The sequence below is a fragment of the Perca flavescens genome, chromosome 2 (genome assembly GCF_004354835.1).
Source record: "Perca flavescens isolate YP-PL-M2 chromosome 2, PFLA_1.0, whole genome shotgun sequence".
Taxonomy (NCBI): domain Eukaryota; kingdom Metazoa; phylum Chordata; class Actinopteri; order Perciformes; family Percidae; genus Perca; species Perca flavescens.
Genome location: NC_041332.1, coordinates 28,998,123 through 29,011,774, shown reverse-complemented (window position 1 = coordinate 29,011,774; position 13,652 = coordinate 28,998,123). Strand labels below are relative to the sequence as shown.

General features: G+C 39.7%; 1 protein-coding gene across 2 annotated transcripts; it reads right to left on the bottom strand.

Moving 5' to 3' along the window:
• Positions 1-10,694: 10,694 nt before the first annotated feature.
• On the bottom strand, positions 10,695-13,123 carry lsm6 (LSM6 homolog, U6 small nuclear RNA and mRNA degradation associated). 2 transcript variants are annotated; one of them, XM_028604302.1, is made up of 4 exons: positions 13,018-13,123; positions 12,410-12,515; positions 12,189-12,302; positions 10,695-10,899 (listed from the first exon to the last, which is right to left on the bottom strand). In XM_028604302.1, exons 2-4 carry the CDS (start codon positions 12,501-12,503, stop codon positions 10,865-10,867), a joined length of 243 nt encoding a protein of 80 aa, XP_028460103.1. In that variant the 5' UTR covers positions 12,504-12,515; positions 13,018-13,123; the 3' UTR covers positions 10,695-10,864. The 2 variants fall into 2 exon arrangements, with proteins under 2 accessions (XP_028460103.1, XP_028460110.1); XM_028604309.1 differs by lacking the exon at positions 13,018-13,123 and adding an exon at positions 12,878-13,000.
• Positions 13,124-13,652: the final 529 nt, after the last annotated feature.

Sequence of the window (13,652 nt, the reverse complement as noted above, 5' to 3'; positions counted from 1 at the left end):
GCTACACCGTGCTGAGTTTTGATGGAGGGCAGACAAGACACTTTTGTGTGTGTGTGTGTGTGTGTGTGTGTGTGTGTGTGTGTGTGTGTGTGTGTGTGTGTGTGTGTGTGTGTGTGTTCTCTTTTGTATAGCCTATTCTATTAGTATTCTATTGTCTGTGCATCCAATGGTACGCTGCCCATATAAACACCTATACAAAATAATACAATGCCAGACAACACATGTGCAATAAGAACCTTAAAGAACAAGAAAAACTTTAAACCTTAATGCTGAGCTATTTTGTTCAGACTGATGTTCCTGTAATTGTGTCAACCCTGTTTTATGTCCTCAATCATTTCACTGTTTTTTACTAATTTAAAAAAAACAATGCTAGTTAAGTGTGGAAATGCAACAGGGATTGTATGAAGGGGGGCTGCAACTAATGGTCATTTTCATTAAGCTGATGATTAGTTCCTCCATTTAACAAGGAATTGTTTGGTCTGTTAAATGTCAGAACATAGTGAAAATGCTAATCACAAGCTCCAGGTGACATCTTTAAATGTCTCGTTTTGTTCGATAAACAGACCCAAACCCAAAAGATATTCAATTCACAATCATTTAAAACAGAGAGAAGCGGCAAACCCACACATTTGAGAAGCTGTTTTTCTGCTTGAAAAATGACTGAAATAATTACTAGGATATTAAAATTGTTGCTGATTCATTTTCTGTCAATTGACAAATCAATTATAATGGTAATGCTGCTCTAGTCTTAAGTTATGGATGTGTCTGGTTGGAAAAGTTAAATATTTTCTCTCTTGCTCTATCTCCCACACACAGACTGGTCCCTTGCTGACCTTACTTTTTTCCTGTGAGTGACTAAGCCTGAGGTCATGCCTGTATTAGGAACACTCTATACTGACCCACTTTGACTTGTCAGTGCCCTTACTTCCACTTCCCCATCGCCCAGTGAGACTCTGGATGAAGAGAGGAGACGGGAACATTCAGTTTGCTTTCATCAATATACAAATTGAAAGCGTACAGGCGGCAAACACCAGGGTCAGAAAAAACATTGGGCATACAACGTGTATAGACAAGAGATGAACAAGCGATTAATTATCTATTTCCGAAAATCATGTTAAAGAAGGGTTGAGTATCCATTTGCAAAGCTGAGTGGTCATAACAATGGAATCCAATACTTTTTAGTATAGATGTTTTTAGGATTATTTATACAGAAAAAAACAGATTACAAAGTGCTTCACAAGGAAAAAAGAAAAAAGGACACATAACATAGTGGAATAAAGGAATATGTAAGAGAAGTAAACCAGAAGAAATGAATCAATTCATTCATATAAACATACATGTTACATATGTTTTCCATACAATATAACCAACCTGCATACACACAAAATTACTTAAATTAAATAAGGTTACTAAAAAGGCCTTTCAACACGAATATGAAATATGTAATCATGTTAGAAGCTTTGATTCAACAATGAATCAGTAGTTTGGGGTGTTGCATTATATTCCACAGTATTAGCTCTTATTTTGTTCAGCCCCTGTGCATGCATGTGCCTCCTGAAGTGTAGTTGTAGTTAACACAATCCACCAGTAGAGGGCATGCCAGAGAGAAGTCACTGCTACAGCCCTCGAAGGAGCCACAGCCCTGCCAACTTGCCTGGCCTTGACCATGCACTTGGGAAGCCATCATTTATTTTTGGAGCCTTAGGCTGCATGGCAGCTGTGAGACTGACGGAGGTTGAGGAGTTGGGAGGGTAAGGAGAGAGAAGAGATGCAAGGAGAAGGAGGGGAAGCAGGGGATCTTATGCCAGCATCAGTGACACAAAAAGCATTGTCCTGATTTAATGGCTGTGAAGTCTTGCCTCCCCCTGGTCCAAGAAGCTGCTGATGCTTAATTAGGACGAAACACACACACACACACACACACACACGCACACACACACAAAATACCACGAACACACATATGCACACCTCAGCCTCAGCCTTGCAGGCACAGATGATTCAACCCAGCTCTGCCATCACAAGAGATGAGTGATTAAGACAGAGAGGTTTTCTGTTGTAGCACGGCACAACGTATTCACTCTTCTTCCCGTACTGTATGGAGGCCATAAATTTGTCACCAGGCTTTAATGTGAAGAGTTAAATCTCTGATGAGTCATCATGTGTAAAATTTAACAGGCCCATGGTCTGTGATTATAACTGCACAGGGAGTTGTAAGCTCGTCTCTGTAATGACAACAGAAAAAAGAAAAGAAAAATAAAAAGCCAAAGGAGCAACGAGGGAAAATTCATCCTCAAAAATGCTTTTTATGTGATATAACACTGTCAGATGGAGGTGGTGACAGATGTGGCGGACTCAATTGTTATGATTTACACATTTTTTAATCTGTAATTATTTAGAAGGTAACTTGAGAGGAACTAACTTTTTACTGCAGGGGTGATTGTGTTTAAGCACACATATATGCAGTTTTTTTTATTTATTCACAGAAGGTCACTGTATGTATCAAATCAGTGTACAATCTATTAATTACGACGTTTGATTTTCCATCTCTTTCTGAAACTAATTTGATCATGTTGTAACCCAACATGTTTTGATCGAATGACCTTGTTCATGTGTAGATTATTGATTGCCTTGTATTGATAATATGAGTCTCTCAGCAGCACGTCGAGAAGTCGACACAGACAGCCTTATTATTTATCAGACGGGCGGTAGAATCACTGTTCGTATTCTCTTAGTGCAGGACCCGAATGAGCACATGTCCCATTTGTACAGGTTTCTGTTTTTTTTTTTTTTTAAAGTGATCCTGCTCATTCTCTATGTTTAACATAAAGGGAAACTCAGTGTGAAACGCCGGATGAATATTTTACCATCTCTTTACACAGAGAAATAAGGATACAAGACAAAGTCATGTACAAGTCCCACACAAATATATGCCAAAGTGTTTCTTCAATGAATTTACATCCAATTGTAATAAAAAGTCCCTTCTCCATTATCTGGAAATGCATATTTCTTAATTATTCATCGCAAGTCATTGAAGCACCCAGGTCTTTTAAATTTTTTATTTCTGCTCAGCTTCAAACAGTAGATCTTGTAAAGGGGACCCAGTTTTGGGGTGTGGGAATTGCTGCAGGGCGAAGCTGACAGGATTTTCAGTCTCGAGGCACCTCTAGCTTTTTCATTACAGCAAAGCAAAGGAACAAATCCAGGTCAATTAAAATAAGGAACAAGAGGGCTGAGTGTCTGGCTGCGAGAAAGATCACCACCAAGATCTGCCACAAGAGGGCACAAGGGGCTTAGATATGTCTCCAAAATGTAGAAAACACATCTTGGAGCAAAACAGTACAGCAGCCAAGGGACTGGTGACGGCCCAGATAACATATAACAATAACATGCAAATACCCGAAACATCACCTTACACATTTAACTGAAGGTTATAGAAGCTTTTCGTAAGGAGCACATTACATCAATGGTCACAATAAACAAAAAAATATGCAATTTGTATGCACCGTTAAAAGCCTTCACTTTTGGCGCTTCATAAAAGTCTCTCCCAGGTTTTACCTTTATATGTCTCTTCCCTATAAAAGCTGCTCCTCCAATCCTACCGGCACCTTCTGCCAGAGGTGTGTGTGTGTGTGTGTGTGTGTGTGTGTGTGTGTGAGATAGAGAGAGAGAGAGAGCTCTCCACTTTCCATGATGGTCTTTAAAAACTCTCCAAGTGACACGCCCACGTAAAAAGCATCAGTGGCTAACCTGGGGAGTGTCACATTGAATTTAATGGCCTCTTGTTCCTGCACCGCACTGTACAGGAAATCATATCTTAATGTGAAAGGTGCTCTCCCTCATCTGCCTCATAATATGTTGTGACGCAAATGTTCACATACAGTCTCTCTCAGTCTTTGTCTCTCTATGTGTTTCTCTCTCTCTCTCTCACACACACACACAGAGTGAGGAGAGAGACCTAGCCCATGCAGATCCAAGACTAAAAGGCTGTAATTGTGTTTATGACAGTACCCTGACTGCAATACTGGCACTAGTCCAGTGTCCAAGTGTGTGCGTTCGTGCATGTGTGCGTTTATGATAGATTAGGTTGCTTAGTGTGTGTTCCGAGTGTTTGGTAAATGTGTATGTGTGACTGTAGCCTTCTTATGACCTCCCTGATGGCCATAGATGAGTTGAAGTCATAACTCTTCTGTCTGGCTTTACCCTTGAGCAATATCACAGGCACTCTGAGTGCAGTGAGTCAAACCACTGAGCTTCTCTCCATAACTGTGGACACACACAAAGTGAAACAAACACACATACAAAGCACACATTCAGTCAACCATCAATAGGCTTACATTATAAGCTGTGAGAGAAGCACCATTAAAGGCTAGTTCCGGTTTATAACAATTTGTCTTATTTATTTTTTGTTCATCAGTTATAATAACATCAGGGTACACTGTGATATCACTAGCTACCACAAAAACTGACAGGGAAAGAAAGGTTGTAAGGTCAGATAGGTTGTAAAAAAAACAAAGAAGCTGATTTTAACCACTTTAACCCGACATTAAGCACACCCATAATGTTGTTAATAATTCCTCATTGCACATGAAAACTGAGCACAACTTACAGTACAATTGTCATGTTTCTGGCCACCTGATTTATAAGTTCAATATTTACTCTCCTCTAGTTATGTTTTGCTCTTAAACAACTTCTGATATCTGCCTTATTAGCTGCTAAATGCTCCACTATGTTCACCAGCTAGTCGCTAACTTATTCTGTCTGCTGTTTGGTGCTGGGCCGGTAGCACACATTGGTTTTTAGAGCTATTTCGCCGAAAAACAGCTGCCTGCTGTGGCTGAGAGTGAACTTAAAACAGTAAAGTTGCAGGTCTTAAAACCAAAACAATGAGCTAAAAGATGCTGAAACTCTCCGAAGAGCTAAGGGGAACTGCACCATTGCGTGGAAATGATCTGTGGGTTCGTCACTATGAGTGACACACACATAGTCATTTGATCCATTGTTAATATAATAACATTGCTTATAGCATCTTTTATGTTTGGTTCTCATTAAAACAGAGTCAGAACAAGACCAGTAACAGAACAAGACATAAGCCCAACCCTCAATAACGCAGTAATACTAAGAAAACCCAAATTCTAAACAACTGCAGCCCAAAAGCCTTTTGGACTGACGCATTTGAGGGCAAAGGGTTATGTCTTGACTCCTGACTGCCGTGCAAACATTTCCACTTCCTCAACATTTCATCCAGTGACACGCCAGCCGTCTATGGCCGTTAGTCTCAGAGGAAACAACAACAAAAGACTCTTGCAATACCATTATTGCCATTTTGGGTGCTTGCCAGCAACACTCCGGATTACCTTGCATGGCAGACAAATTGGCAATTGGAACGCCAGCGTAATGGAGGCTAATTGCCTGAGTGCAGGGTTAGTTTGTATTTCATGCAAATCTCATGTGCATAGTAGTGAGACTTGGCTGACAAACAGAACAAGCAATCGCCTTTCAGAAGCAAAAGGGCGATTCAAAATGGCTCTTTGACACGGGCTGTTTACTTCATATTCACTAATTATTGCTCACAAGCCCTAATGACCTCATTCTTAAATATACTATTTTGTGAGATAAGGTCCCAAGATGGCCATTCAATAAGCTTCCACAATCTTATACAGTATTTTATGCAACCAAGTAACTGTAGATTTGTTTCGCCCAAATGGTAGATGATTTGTTTGGGAATAACCTGGAATAAAACCAGAAGTAAATCTATGTATCAAAGAAGAAAATTAAAGCAGCATTATTAAAGCTGTGGTAGGCAATTTGTTTTTGGTGTCATTGGGCAAAAATTCCAGGATAATCTTTCAGCATAATTCAAGTGGTCTAAGAAAAAATAGACTTCTGCACCTCCTCTGTATTCAGGCTTTAAAAAATCTAGCCGCCACAGGAGACTTTGACCAATCACCGTTCATTTCAAATAGAGGGTTTCTATTGGCTGTTCTGCACGTGCTACTAAAAGCTGCAGGAACAGGTCTCACTCTACTTCAAATGTTGCCGTTTTTTTGCATTCTATCCACTACAGCTTTAACAGATGCTTTTATAATAATATGATTATTTTGTGTGTAGCTTTGTCTTTCAGATTAAGAAAGTTTTTTTAAATTGAACATTAGGACATTAAATATTCCCCAAACAAGTGGAACGCTAATAGTTATAAGATAGAAGAGCTGTTTGTACTGTTTTGGCAAAAAGTCCAAGTCAAGTTTTAAATCTTTCAGATGTCTAAATACTGGCTGTTCAAATCACTTGGCATTTGAGCATTTTGCTTTCGAACCTGTGTTAAGTGTGTTTTTTACAAAGTTGTCTTCTCAATAAATAGGCCAATTAATTAAATATTCAAGCTGTGTGGCATTGCTGTTTCTATGTTATTTCTCAGAGATTTTACCAGGCCAAAACCCAAAGCTTGAATTCAACAAACTTATCTCTCCTCACAGTCAATTTAGTAGTTCTTCAGGTGCTTTTCACATAATCTCCATCAGGAGTTTGCTCAGTTGTCATGTCATACATTTACAATATACAGTGGATGTTCAAATTCCCTTTTTTTTCTGACCACTGTGGGGACATCTCGTCCATGTTCACAAATTGTTTTAGTTTCAAAGTTATTTTTTTTTTTTTTAATTGGAAGCAGCAGTTGACTAAACAATCTCACCAAGTTCCATGTAGTTGCTGCTATGGAGTTTTTCATATTGCACGATCTTCATCAGCCAATGGAGACTTAAATGTTTTGCCATTCAAATATTATGTAAGTCAAATACCAGAGCAGTCCAAGTCAAGTCTCAAGTCCATATTTTTGGGACTAAAGTCAGACTTTAGGCCAAGTATCAAGTCTACAGTTGTCTAAGATGGCCTCTTTAATAAAAGCAATATATATAGGAAATAATCTTTATTTGTTCATATATTTTGGGATACATAAATTGATCGACGCAACCTTGAAGCCTTACCTCTTTATGTTGTTACAGGTATGAAAAAGTTCATTAAGACACACCAGTAACATCTAAACAACGTTTAGCCTGTTGAAAAGAATAGTGACAACGTTCTTTGTATTCACATCAACCCAGCTTATTGTGGTGTAAGTGGGTCAGGTCATGGTCAATAACACAATATGGTCATAATCTAGTAAGAGATTTCAAGCAAGTGTATTTCCAAAATAGACCCTTCTGTTGGAAGGGACAGCTGGAGAGCCTTTTGGGGGTCAAGGTTCAAGAACTCACGTGGACCACGTTACTGTACCATGCAAGAATTTTTCCTGCCTGTAAAAGTCTGTTGTTGTTCATAGCGTTAGAGCCCGTGCAGCATAAAATGCTCTGTGAGTGCAACAATACTGCTCTCTGGCCTCCTGAAGGGTATCTACTAGGTACACTCCCCTAACCTCACCATCTGCATCACGCTGCCATTTGGAGCCAAGATAAATCACGGAAGCCTGTGTCCATGCTGGGAATAGCTTCTTCCAGATAAGAAGGTCATGGGTTACATTTCTGGCCAAGGTTGACTATCCTCAGGGCTAAATAAAGAGCCTAGGGGTTGCAGAGCACCAAAGGCTAGCACAGGCCCTCGCACTCAATTAGGATCAAAGCAACCGTCAAACTTGAACTTGGATTTAGGTTACTGAAAGACAAGGAAGTGAAGCAGGAAACCTTCTGGATCAAAACACCAGTGATGCACAGTAACGCACACTTCATCCTGATATATTTTGAGGGGAATAGCCACACCTGATTAATGGAATAATAGACAAACACAGAGCATTCAGTTTAATCAGTAGCAGCTGTTTTCAACATTACTGAGCCATTGTTACGCTGTTTCTAAGGTGTTTGTTTATTCTGCGCTAACCTAACAAGACCTGTGACCCAGCCAGTGGAATGTGAGAGAAGAGACACAGTGTGGGAGGTCACCGCCATCATTTACATCCTAAACACAAGACAGGCTGTCAGGCAGAGGTTAAAGCTGGTCAAGTTCACACAGGACAGCACAGATCCCAATACACTGTGGGGAGGGAAGTCTCTGTACACATGCAAAAACAGATTGTCACTTACATCTATACATACAGTGAGTGGGTGGAAGTATAATGTAATGCAGGAAGCATGATTGATGATTTTTGTAACTTATTGTTGTTGTTTTCTAGAGTCAGAGAGGTTTTGATTGAGCCTAATGGTATGTTTTGCTGTAATTTGTGGTGTTTTTGTTGCATTTAAGGTATTTCTGATATTTTGTCTACCTCCGTACATTCACCACATTATTTGGGCTATGCAGACACATGATGCATTTATTTACTGTGTGGTGATTCACCTTGATACTGCTTAATATGTGCAACAAGAAGATACAAGGTAGGGAGAGAAACATGATTTGAATGTTCCCGATGTGTAACAAACTCTCAACCCTGGCAAAACCATTCATATGAAAAGATCCACTCTGAATAGATTTGCATAGAAGAACATAGAAATATGTCCTTGCCCAAATGAGAACATTGTACAGCCAAACATGGGGGGGGGGGAGATCACTGATTTTCAGGTTGTCCTTGTCATCCTTTGATCCCTTGTGAAAAGGCTAGACAGCCATGCTGCAGTGATCAGTCAGGGTCAAAGTCACACTCCACTTTCCCTCCCTCCTCCATTCTTCTTCCCTCCTGTGACTCCACTGTAATTTTGTAGCTCTGGCAGCTGGTGGTGCTGTAAGACTTGAGTCTCCCCCTTGCTTTTTCTCCGACATAACAAGGCTGTCACCTATTCTATCCTCCTTTGTCCTCTCCCCTCCATCACTCACCTCCATACGTCAACGCTGAGCCACTGCAGCATCCTCCGCCAGCGCCTGAGCCACTCTGCTTTTATGGGCTGAGTCGGGACGTACCAGTGCCCAAAACATAATACGCCACACAAGGGGCAAAGGCATCTTGAAACTAAAGGCATCTTGAAACTAAATAATACAAAAAAGGGTTGTTTCTCATCGTGCATGTTATGTCAACGATCCAAAAGAAATAAATGTCTGTTTGAAAAGGGGTTGTGAGGCTAAAATCAATAAGACATGCAAAATGATAACGTGAATGCATGAGTTCTGTTTTGTTTGTTTTTTTCAGTTTTTTAAAGCGAATGGTTCAATAGCATGATGTCTGCCACTAGGTCATTTGCGTGAACGGTATTAATTGGGTTCCCTGTGAGGCCACACAGCCAGCGGCTCAGTTATGATTCCAGTGGGTAAATATTTGCCTGTACTAACCCTCACTAGGTGCCATAATGATTCTTTGTGTGTTGCACTGTGTACAATGTGTTTCTGTGTACACATCACTCAGTGCCTATGTCTGCCTGTGTGTGTGTGTCTGTGTGTGTGTTGCAGCTCAATCCCCTATCCTCCCAACATTCCCTCTTCAGCTGCAGCTCGGCAGAGTTTGATCAATAAGGCGTCCTTCATTCTCAAGTCGGGCCTGACCTTGGCAGCCTTTTGTCTCCTTCCAGGGGCCAGAGTGCGCATGTACAGGTTGGAAAACAATGCTCTCAAAAATCCACCCTTGGAAGGAAAATAATTCCCCTCACTGCCTCCTCACTACAGCATTCTCATTAAGAGCCTAATGAATCATATATTTATAGCGTTCTTATCTTAGCGTAATGAGGTGATGCCACTTTTGAACTCATTTGCTAAATTACCACAGGCCACACTGAAACGAAATAAACTTACAATTCCTTGCATATGCTGCTGCATTCATTTTCACAGGGCAACAGAGAGGGCAGAGCTACTCCAAACCTCATGAACAGCGAGCATCGACGTGCAGTCACAGATGACAAAAGGTAAGCTGTGTGTTCCGAGACATTTGAAAGCACTAAAACATGGAGGTCTGCTGCAGAGGGCAGGGGGAGTTGATCTGACAGAACTGTTTACATGTTAACGCAGCCTGGCATAGCCTCCAGGTGGCACTATTTATGAATTAGTCCTGCAGTCACACTTTTTTTTGTTATTCTGTCATGGATATTTAAATGTATGTAAGTGAAGAATTTTCTTCCACGTGTACATATTGAATTGTGCCGTCATATGCTCTATAAATTACTCTCCAGGATAACGGTAAAGTTCAGACGCAGGTACATTACTGGGTTGAGTCATCATATACAGCTGCAGGAATACTTTCATTACTCATGCTCAATTTGAAAACCAGCAAGTTCAAGATTGAAAGCTTTAAAAAATAAACTTGTTTTTTTTAGCTATACAAACAGCTATTTATCCAATTACTTGTAATATAAAGTTAATGCAGGTGATGGGAACATTTGTACACAGGCCATTCACTAATGGGTTTCTGCAGGCAAGTCGTATCAAGATCAATTACAACATTAGTACATTAATACTGACAAATTACAAAATTATGTTCTAATCCTTTAGAAGCCTTGTGGTAAAACAGTGGTACATTTGCTTGCTGCAAGGATAAACTTTGAATGATTTAGCCAGAAACACCCCATCTTTATTCCACTGGCAGTGGAGAAGCCTGATATATTCAAGAATGAAATCAAAAGATATTTCAACATGAACGACAACTCCACACTTGACAATCCTTTCCAAATAGGGTCTGGTAAAATGATACTGTTACTTCAAACCCTACATTTACATTTTTACAATGAACAATTGAGAATGTTTTTTTCTTGTCATGCTAACACCGAAATGTGTAAATAATATTCACCAAATCAGACATGAATCAAAACTCAGGATTTATTAACATATTCCATTTTTACAAAACAAACATTCTTCAGGACTTTGGGTTTTACAGAACCAAAAACAGGGAGAGTTGTCCACTGACGAATCAAACGCTGGAAAAAAACAACTGGGGAAAAAACAAACAATAGAATGGTCTCAACTACACTTTCCTCTTCTGGGTGCTGATGTAAAGGACTGTGGAGAGAGAGAAAAAATAAGAAAAAACATTAAGGGTTGTAGTTCTACTGAGCAACACAATGACATCTCTGAGACCTATCTGAAATGTATCAACACCATTTCTTGTTTTATGATCATTCGATGTGATCGTGCAACATACGAGGGCAAATATTTGGGTGGCCCAACTACCCAGATCTCAGTGTGAAAAAATTCTGAATTGTTTTGGACTGGTCATTCTGGGTGCAGACTGTACAGAAAAGCAGTCAGGTAAACCAATTGTTACTTTTACTTCAATCTGCTTTTATCGACCAGCTCAGTTTGGACTAAAATAGCCCCATGTTTAGCTGTTGGCCCTTTTATCACACTAAGAACTCCACTGGCCAGCATGACTCATATTCAAGAGGGAGTCACACAGTAAATACAGTGCATGGCTGGTGTGAGACAAAGGCTGAAGATATGGACTAACGAAAAATAAATAAAAACAGATTCTTCAAGCAAAAGGTGAATACAGATAGTCTGAAACACACTTACTATAATCCTTTATTCATCAAAGATTGACAGCAGACAAAAGTTTAAAAAATAGAAAGAAAAAGCAGGAGAGCTCCTAATGTTTGTTGCTTTAAGCTTTCCACATTATCAATATTTCACGGCAAAGCCGGTTTTGTACATTTGAAGGACATATCACACTTTTTAGAGAAAGGGGTCAGTTAAAGGAACATTTTAAAACTGAAACAGAATACACTTTTAGTGTTTTTCTGGTGGTTGATTTACCCATAAGGTCTTTGTGTTGTAGGACTTTTTTTTTTCTTGTCGTTTGTTTGTCACTTAAACTATTTTGTTAACAGGCACCATTTGAAGCTCTGTCACACTTCCTGAGATATCTCTGCCCACATCCCCCTTAGACTGAGCTGATATACACGCATCACTGCCAGTAAAATACTCATTTAAAAAGGGGTAAGTGATTTAAAAAGAAGAAATCTCTTATGGAAAACATTACTTAAATGTATCACTGGGACACTTGAATAGAATAGAGTTATAAGTAACACCTGTGCTTTCTATACTAGGACAGGACGAAATGTCTGCTGTGAAAAAGGCCTATATTTATGGCCTATGTCTGCGTCTACAAACTTTCCTCAGAATGGGTTACTTTTCTCAATTAGCTGATTACTCACCCTCATCTAGGCTTGTATGAGACAGACCTCTTTTGTACACATGTAATGATGACAAAAAAACTTGCACTGCCTCAAGTCTTGAAGTGCCAACATGTCTATAAATTGAAGATATAATTATAAATTGGAGAATCTCACCATTGTTTCCTCTTAGAAAAGCATCTCCGTACTTGTTCTTGAGCTGCCCATTGACATACTCCTCAGTCTGCTCTATGGCGATGTTCATGTAACCATCCAGGCAGGCCAGGACACCTGTACAGGTCATACATGTGCAGTGATTTAGAGAATTCATAACTTGATGGCTTTTAAAATGACATAATGGAAACAAATGGATAGGTTGTACATGCCAGGTGTATTACCTCTGTAATCGACACCAGAGTTCAATTTGACCACCACAGGTCTGCCAATTATCTGCTTCAGAAAGTCACTTGGGGTCTGCTTTCTCAGACTCATCTTGGCTGTGATCTGAAAAGGTAGAAGTAACAGTAGATGTTATGGTCGCGCTAAGTTAGTCCGCATCCGCCGTTAAACAAGCAACTGAAGAAGAAGAAGAAGATGATGTTATGGTCGCAGTTTCTTTCACTTAGCTAGCTACGTTAGCATCATGTCAGCTAACTCGTGCTCCATGGTGTTCATTCATTCAATCAAACAGCAGGGTTTTTCCTACGATGAGTTTTGAGTGTAGCAGCACGTAATGTATCTGATTTGACCAAACAGTAATGTCGTAGCATATAGCTTAGTCACAATTAGTGTAACCGTTAGCTAATGTTGTGTGGACAAGGAGCGTTAGCTGCTAGCTAACTAGTGTAGCTACCACGCTAACTCACTTCAATGAATATGCTTGCACTTAACGGTGTGCGATGGTCGTTATCCCTGTAAGTACATGCATTCGTTTATTAGAATCAAAGCGGACTGCACATCGTGCGGTTTGTTTTTTTATAAATGTTATCAGTCGCATTCTACTTACCGATGGACGTCTCGCCTCAAAACAACTGTTTTTCGCAATGGACCGCGAATTGACCAATCAGAGGCGTGCACTATACGGAGACTGAGTGAGGACAAAAATCTAAAGAGCGCAGCGGTACAGATTATGTGAGGTGAAAACTAGAGACAGAACCGTTGACAGACAGATTTAGTATGCTATGGCTTGAGAGTTTGACATATTTCACTATGTTTAAGACACATTTTTAGTCAATAAATCAGCAGACATCAATTTGCAACATAGCAGCATTGTACTTAATGCAGATTACCCTATACAGTTGTTGCTTCACAAGCAACAACGGCCTATTTTTCAACCTAAAATTAGATAGCCTACGTATGAATAAATATGAGAACGTACGTTCAATCATATAAAGTTGAATAGTTGATTCTTAAGTATTCTAAAATAGTATAAGTAGGTTATAAGTAGTCACAACTGAGGTTGTGCATATAACAGCAATATAATTCCAGCTCCAAATGGACGTAGGCCCTATCTTTAGTAAAAAATCCACCATAACAGACTTTCCCTCTTGGTATGTGGTAATTTGGCAGTGTGACTGTGTTTTATATTTCTTATTTTTTATAGATATAACTAATCATCTTGTGAGATTATGGGTAGGCTTA

Excerpts from the sequence above, each read along its gene's own strand:
- lsm6 (XM_028604302.1), bottom strand. The coding sequence starts at position 12,503 with ATGAGTCTGAGAAAGCAGACCCCAAGTGACTTTCTGAAGCAGATAATT. Across the intron at positions 12,303-12,409 it reads CTCTGGTGTCGATTACAGAG|GTGTCCTGGCCTGCCTGGAT; the intron begins GTAATACACCTG and ends TGACCTGTACAG. Across the intron at positions 10,900-12,188 it reads TTTTCTAAGAGGAAACAATG|TCCTTTACATCAGCACCCAG; the intron begins GTGAGATTCTCC and ends CTCTCTCCACAG.